This window comes from Solanum dulcamara, chromosome 8 (assembly GCF_947179165.1).
Source record: "Solanum dulcamara chromosome 8, daSolDulc1.2, whole genome shotgun sequence".
NCBI classification, from domain to species: domain Eukaryota; kingdom Viridiplantae; phylum Streptophyta; class Magnoliopsida; order Solanales; family Solanaceae; genus Solanum; species Solanum dulcamara.
The window spans coordinates 62,032,534-62,040,483 of NC_077244.1; the positions used below are offsets into that span (position 1 = coordinate 62,032,534).

The following is a 7,950-nucleotide window of genomic DNA, read 5'->3' on the forward strand; positions in this document are numbered from 1 at the left end:
TTCCACTTTTGGAATATGATCCCTCTTTGTTAAAACTCCTTTAGCTCTATTGGACAGGGTCGGAAAATGATGAATAAACTAAACTGGCACTGATTTCGAAATTTCAATTATATATATTTTGTCTTACAAAAAAACTTGTAATATTTTCTTTAAAGAGAAATTTATTGATTTAAAATTTTGAGTTGTCAAATTATTGTTGGAAAAACAATGTACAAACAATTAAGGGGTAGATTGGAGCAAAGGCATGGCTTATTCGGAGTGAATTGAACATATAATCTCAATTTGAAATCCACCAGTAATCGAGTTGGTTGGATAGGGAATCTCTCGATGAATTGGGTTCATAAGTTTAAAACCTCATGTATGCTTTCTCGATTAAGCTCGTTGCATGAAGCTTGCCTAGTGTGGTTTATCTTTTCTATGTAGTTTATAGACTATTATACCGAAGCGAAGTTTACCACATGCGCATCTGAAAGATAGCCGAAAATCTCAATTTGAGACATTTTTTTACATGAAAGCCTTAATAGTTTAGTTGTGCTAATAAAATCTTGGTCTAGTGTCTAACAAATTAAGGTGGAAGCGCGGTAATCAAATGGTTTCAGTTATGATTCTCTTAAAATGTGATTACCTTTTCCAACTTATTTATTACCAGTACAAAGTAGTGTGTACTAGATGGTGTAAGTTAATATTTGTCGATATGGTATATATATTAATAATATGTACATTAAAAAAATCGAATTATGGAACACAAACTTAGCGTATTACTAACATTTTAACTATTTAAAATGCATACTTTTAGTCCCTTTCTTGAGAAATATGTTATATAAAGGCCATTTAAAGAATTATATTATCCTCAAAATAAGAAGTAAAATATGGATAGCTACAGTAGGAAATATTAAGTCTTGCTAAATAATGACAACATGCTATTTAAATTTTTTATTGTAACCAACCACTTTAGTTCACATAAGGATAATTCTTGCCAGATTATATGGTTTGTTGAGTTGTGCAACCTTTCTGATTAATTAACTTTTTGTTAATTGAACTGTACTGATAATACTTCCACTTAGTCACTTCTGTTTCAGAGTTGAACAATCACACTATTCTCATTGGGTTTAGTTAATTACATTAGTAAAATATTATTTACATAGATGATATGTGCATATAAGAAAAAAGAGCTCAAATATATACTCCAGTGTATGACCAAAACTGCACAATTGACTGGGATATAGCTCAAATTTAAGCCGTGCCAAGGACCTATAATCACCTCCCAAAAGCCAAGTAAATAATCCCAGAAAACCTCTATATCGACCGCCCTTCCTCGTTAGATTCGACATTCATCCTCAAAACAGAAGCAGGAATATCTCTGGATAGAATGACATTTCCATCAATATCAACTGTGCCGTATGCAGCAAGACCATCATCCATCACAATTTTGCAGAATCCTGAATCCTCACCTCCTAATCTTACACCATAATACATCAGATGATCCATAATACTTCTACCAGCCACTGACCTGGATATTTTAGAAAATTAGCAAACAGGCCAACAGCACTAGCAAAATTCCACGAGTTCTCCACAATACAAAGGACAGTCAGAAAAGGCCCAGGGGCCAGGAAGGCCTATCATTGGTAACCGAACATGTTTCACATAGGATTAGAGTCTGGCTATGAGACATTCAAATAAACATTGATACGATAATTCCTTCAGTAAGAAGAAAGAAAAATAGTTCGCTTCTCTCTAAGAATCCTTTTGAACTACTAGCTCCTAACTGATTTGTATGACCAAAAGATGGGGTTGACTTGATTAATCTTCAGATTTTATCTCTGGAGATTGGTGCATTATTTTCGAATTATAAAGGTAATAGATTTATAAACAAGACCAAACATCAATAATTGAATCAAAGAATGATAAAAGAGTAATTAAAAAGATCATGGTTAAAGCAGGATGTTATCTACTAGATATATAGCAATTAGGTCAAACAAAATAGCAATGAGATAATTTCTTTCTAGAATTTGACAGTGAGAGGTGTAAAACAGTTGTACTTAGAAACACCAATTAAGCTCTTACACATGTGATTGTTCAACAGAGAAACTACAACCTTCAGTCATTTTCCATAATTTAGTCGGACAAAGTATCAACTTTTTATTACTTTGTTTTCATTTTTATCCTTTATGTCCCCTTTTCTTCATTCCAGTGAACTTTTTGTGCTTAGAGCTTCACAGAGATTTTACAGTTTTATTCTTTCACAATTTTGTAGAACGAATCAAACCTCCTTTAGATGAAGGAGGAAGCCGCATAGTGACAATGATGCAGTGTGCCCTTTACTAATTACCAATTTACTATAATGATTTTTCCTCTATTTTTTTAACTGACCAGCATGAACTACGTTTAATATACACCAATTTGCAGATAAGCCCATGACAGAGAGAAGTTACCTGCTACAAGAAGGGTCTTCCCCTGAATTATCACAGACCTTTTCAACTGTATAAGAAAGAAGTCCAAAGCCTAGGTTATGGAGCCACACCTGCAACATCGGAGATCTCAATTACAAGAATAAAACCAACGATCAATTTATAACAGCCATTAAATTGATGAAACTTACATCATACATGACATCGTACTTTCAATTTACTCAGGCATAGAATGGGATTGCGAGCAACATACAACAATGCATAAAAATATATAATAATCTTTAAACAGATAATAAGAGTTCAAGTACAAGTCAACATTCTTCTGCTTGCTACACCGATTTCTTTGAATAAATAAATTTGTATCTTTTGAATAGCTAAGTTACTGTACTCTAGATATTCAATACACAGAAGGTTACTATTTCATTCCTGATAATTTTTCCATGTACTGAATTGACAGCTAGATGACAAACAGCTTAAAATTAGGGACAAAATATTTGAGTTGTGCTTGTAGAACAGTTACCTCCCTAGGAAAATGATGATAAGTTTTTTGAGGGAAATAGTGATAGTATGGGGGCAGATGAGGGACAATATCATGTTCATGTGTGACCCGAATTGTATTTGGCACCCATTTGCTGTAGTAGGATGCAAAAGCAGTATTCCCGATTCGAGGTTGTCCAAACGTCATTACTGAAACATTCCGCGAGCCATAATTTACCTGGAATAAGCATACATAAAATAAGTCAATAGAAATACTAGCTCATTTTTCTTTTCTTTTTTCCGGGAGGGGGGGAAGCCTTGTTATGTCACAAGATCCATCAAGCATACAGTTCCACCTTTTCTAATCACAAGTATGAACATCTACAACTGATCAATAAAAAATATTAGTAAAAGAGAGATAAAACGCATCTTGTCAAATCATAAATTCATAATTCATGAAGCAAAGTGGGAAATTGAAACATGTAACTATTCGTCAGTGAGTGAAAATGCAATAGTACTTACAAGGGTATTCTATAACCTGAACTATCTAATTGGAAAAGGAAGTCAAAATATATAGACGATGGAAAGTCATAAAAATAGCAGCAAGTTCGAAACATACTGTGAGATCCAATCCACAAAAAGCAGCCATGGCCCCTCCCATTGAATGTCCTGTCACCATAATGGGAATGTCTCCATACAGCTCTTTTGCTCTTTCAACAGCACTTAGCACTCCAGGTCGTAATGTTGTGTTGTGGTAAGCAGAATAAAATCCATGATGCACCTGCAAGATGCAAAACTGACTTTAATCTTCCCGCAGAAAAGATGATAAATACACAAATCAGAAGCAGAAAAGATTCAAAATATTGTACACTCACCATTGCATCTTCCATTCCAGGATATTCTATATCAAGCTGCTTCCAGTATAGATCTGCAATCCAATTCTGTATGCTGTATCAAAAAAGCAAATGAACTTAGTCGTCATTATGTTGGAGATGCATGCAGCTTTATATGAACAGATCCACCAGTGCTTAGTGGATTTTAGGCATAATCACACGGCAAGATCAAAAAGAATCTCTCGAACTATATTCATAACTTATAGTCTGCGTGGCCAAGATTCCAAAATCTGCTTATTCTGAAAGGTGCTTTTGTCATAATGTTTTTCAAAGAAGTACGTTTAAAGAGTAGCAGCTTGTGGTTGGCTAATCAATTTGAAAAACACTTTGCCAATGTTAGAGCACCAAAATTGTGCTTGGCCAAGGTTCCAAAAATCCTTCTTGGGAAAAGCTACTTTTACATCTATTGAAAAACAACATCTACTACTACTCAAAAATACTCATTATTCCATAAAAGCTTGACCAAGCATCTCAACTCTCCAAATGAAGCACTTCCCTACAAAAATATACACTTTGGCTTCCCAAAAGCTTGGCCAAACAGGCTAGTAGACATGAAAGGTCTGGTCAACTTCCCCGTCGCTCCACCTTCACAATATTCTCCTCCATTAAAAAAAGAAAACTGAATTACTTGGACTTCCTGCCTAATTGAAAACCTAAATGGACTTCCTCTACCTTGAACGATGACAAGACCTCTCTTCCCAATCATCAAAAGTTAATGGCATAAATTTTAAATGCCCATCTAACCAAAAAAAATCCTTCCGTTTTTATGTGTACCCTTTTTCTTTGGCTGGGTTTGATTGGGAAGAGGAAGACAACAGGGGTGGAGCTAGAGCCCACGTACGGGATCAGCCGTACCTAATAACTTTAATTCAAATCATGTATTTGTATTCAGAAATTAAGTATTTTTATGTTTTGTGTGTTTAACGGAGTCCCTGAAAGAAACACCGGTTGAATGTTGGAAAACAGAAGGGAAAGACGGAAGCTACAAAGACGTCGTATAAATAGAGACTACTTGTTATAATTTAAAGGGTAAAAGGGTCAAAAATGCTCTCATCCTTATATTTTTTTCTCAAAAATACCCTTCGAGCAGTTTTTCCTTCCAAGAAAAATGATTTTTGAGCTGGACATTTTTCAAAAATGTAATGAAATTTTATTAAAGAAAATAGCACCCAGAGAGTGCAATGGATAAGTAGTACAACCCCAACAATATGCATCTTAGTACACTAGCTACATGTGAAAAGAACTAAGGAAATTAACCATCCTATCTACTTCTTGTACATATTCACTTTTACACCAAAAGACTAAGAGAGCTAAAGATCTATGCTTTTTGAACTGGACATATGTATGGCAACTCTGATATATCTACTAAGATATCCATCTCAAAAAACTAGTCAGACTTCTTATTTGCAAAATAAAACATTTTTGCTTCACCATACATTCAAATTAAACATGGAACCACATGGATGACGAGCACGGCTCGGAGTAGAATGAAACCTGGTTCCCTGTGTGCCTCGGAAAGCAATTACAATGGCATTAAGATCTGGATCCACCCCCACAAATGCCTGAAATGGATATCAATAGTTAGAACCAAACTAGCACCTACAAATGTAAGCACGACATGCTTTTGCGCTATTTGATTTTCACCTGTAGACATCGCTTCACATCAACAATGAGCTCTAAAATTTGAAACCCCTGCACAGGATGAAGGCTTGGACAAGTTAATCATATAAGAATAGCACAGGATGAAATTTACATAAAGCTTCTCTTCAACCTGAAGAATATATTCACAACAACCCGAACAAAATACCTTCGTCAAATCATCACATCTTGGGCATGTCCAAGTAAATAGTTCTGTCAAATCTGATACATAGACCTACAAACATAGGGGTTATTTTTGTTATATACTCAAGGTGTCAAAAGTCCAGCAAGAACGTCACAAGTATGGATATAATTGGTTCCCTAATAAAACAACTTGAACTGGTGAAGTATGGAATATATTAACTGCAAATCAAATGCAGCAAAAACGAGTAAGAAGAGTTCAAGGAATATATAAATCAAAACTACACAGAAAGAAATTGGAAATTGGGATTTCAGTCCATCGTTTCTTGGTAAAGTCCAATTTTCGCCATCATGATATCCAGCCAAATCACATCAACCATTTTCAATAAAAGTAAGGGATTACCCTTCAATTAAAAGAATTCTGACCCTACTCACTTATTTAAAATGTAACAAAAACTGACCGTTGCAGCATATTCCACCAATATGGTGGCAAGAGTATGATTGTAGATTGTTCCTTGATCCTTCACTTTGAGGTCTACAGCCAAAATAATTTAATTGTAAATCAGTTGTCATAACCAACCATGCCAATTATCAGTTTGCAAATACAATGCATCTGTTGGGAATTTATTTTTGCACACAAAAAATTACATCTAAATACATAACAAAGTAAACAATGCCTGTACAACCTTATCTAGGTTGCTTCACTTGAAGCTTTAATTTCCATTTGTCCGTCACCACGGTCCAAAGTATCCATAGATACCACTACGTATCTGTTGATACATAGTGGGAATTGCCATGTCCATCTCGGTAACTCAACACAACATAAGCTTACAAAGTATTTGAGACATGCCCAGTGTCTCAGCAAAAATATCCGTATATGGATGTCTAAAATGCTATCTTAGCCGAACTATCAGTCTTGGTCATAAACTTCACTGGACTTTTGTCTTCCTCTTGCATCCCAAACCATTCCTAGCCCATTCTTTTTCCCAGTCATGAAATAGTGTCATCTTGATTAAAAATGCATTACCAAGTCCAAGAAGAGAACAAACTCAAGTATCCCTAATTAACACCGGGGGAATACTTAAATGTGTATAGACCTCAATTACCAGGCTAGGCAGTCCAGGTATGAGCAATGAAAGGCGACATAAACCTAGGGTTTAATAACAACTGTTTGAGAGGGTCTAGCTAGAGTTTATATATCAATCCAGAAATAATCAAGAAGGTTGATTAACAATTTAAAGCCAGAATCTTAAATTTCACTTGCTACTGTACTGATAAAACTTCAAGTTTTCAGATGAATTCCAATTATACATAATCACATAGCAAATGCAGTCCGATAAATGCACTGCACTCATTAGTTATTGCAAATCAAAACAAGTATTAGTAGTATATGGCATTTACAATTACCTCTAGCAGTTGAACAGGCAGTTAAGCACATGAATATAACCCCCTTTAACAAAATTCGTCCATCCATAACCTGTACGGAGAAAAAGTTGCAGCGGAGAAAGAACGAGGAAGAAAGGTCAACTATTTTGGGGACAATTAGGTGCTTTTCGTGCACTCCTGGATTTCCTTTCTCCTTTATAATTCACAAAAGAAAGAAGATTTCCTTGTCGCCTTCGGAAAACGACGTGATGCAGTGGTAAAACCGCAGAATGTTTGCTGGACGTAACGTCTTCCTTTACCGTTTGGCCAAGGTAATTTTCTTCCGGCTTGTGTCAATTTGTATGTTACGTGACATTTTATAAGATTTCTTATTTCTCTTGTGTAGAATATATTACATAATTTTAAATGTTTATTTATGTACATCAAAAATTAAAATAGCAAAATTTATATATTATGTCTTGTTGTTTTGTAACACTACATTTTCCTGTATATTTGAAATATTATATTGACCAAGGTTATAAGAGATCTCTAAATTTTGTTTGCATTTTTTGCTTTGATATTTTATTGAGATTTATTCTTAATGAATACAACATACTTATACTATTTGAATTTATGTTTATTAGATTTTTGTGTTGAATAAACTAAAAAAACAAAGTCTATATAATGCATTAGCTATGATTGTATTTGGGGTTTTCAATTTTTATAAATTCAAATTTTGATTGTGTTTTGAGTTCAAGCAGATCTTCGATCTCTACGCAAGATTAGGGCTCACAACTAGACTCCTTCCGGTTTGGGTCCTCCACGAAAAGTCAAAAATTTCGCATATTTTGACCAATTCAAGGTGAAAAATGGGATTGCTATAAAACTTGTAGTAGGAATTTTTTTTAAAAAATTGAGTTAAAATTGAAGTTTCATATTTAAGAGCTTTGAACTTCAATATACAAAATTAAAATTTATTTGTATGAGATTTTCAAACTCCAACATAGTATATGAGATTTCACTTATCA

The 7,950-nt window shown here is 34.4% G+C and overlaps 1 protein-coding gene across 2 annotated transcripts; it reads right to left on the reverse strand.

The window, feature by feature from the left end:
• Nucleotides 1-1,008: 1,008 nt before the first annotated feature.
• On the reverse strand, nucleotides 1,009-7,281 carry LOC129900506 (lipase-like). Of its 2 annotated transcripts, XM_055975493.1 has the most exons (10): nucleotides 6,965-7,280; nucleotides 6,019-6,092; nucleotides 5,586-5,651; nucleotides 5,423-5,470; nucleotides 5,273-5,340; nucleotides 3,761-3,833; nucleotides 3,505-3,666; nucleotides 2,929-3,123; nucleotides 2,433-2,521; nucleotides 1,009-1,510 (listed from the first exon to the last, which is right to left on the reverse strand). In XM_055975493.1, exons 1-10 carry the CDS (start codon nucleotides 7,029-7,031, stop codon nucleotides 1,297-1,299), a joined length of 1,056 nt encoding a protein of 351 aa, XP_055831468.1. In that variant the 5' UTR covers nucleotides 7,032-7,280; the 3' UTR covers nucleotides 1,009-1,296. The 2 variants fall into 2 exon arrangements, with proteins under 2 accessions (XP_055831468.1, XP_055831469.1); XM_055975494.1 differs by lacking the exon at nucleotides 1,009-1,510 and having other exon boundaries at nucleotides 2,429-2,521; nucleotides 6,965-7,281.
• Nucleotides 7,282-7,950: the final 669 nt, after the last annotated feature.

Coding starts and splice junctions, on each gene's coding strand:
- LOC129900506 (XM_055975493.1), bottom strand. CDS start 7,031: ATGGATGGACGAATTTTGTTAAAGGGGGTTATATTCATGTGCTTAACT. Junction 6,093..6,964: donor TGCCTGTTCAACTGCTAGAG/GTAATTGTAAAT, acceptor TTTTGGCTGTAG/ACCTCAAAGTGAAGGATCAA. Junction 2,522..2,928: donor ATCATCATTTTCCTAGGGAG/GTAACTGTTCTA, acceptor CCGATGTTGCAG/GTGTGGCTCCATAACCTAGG.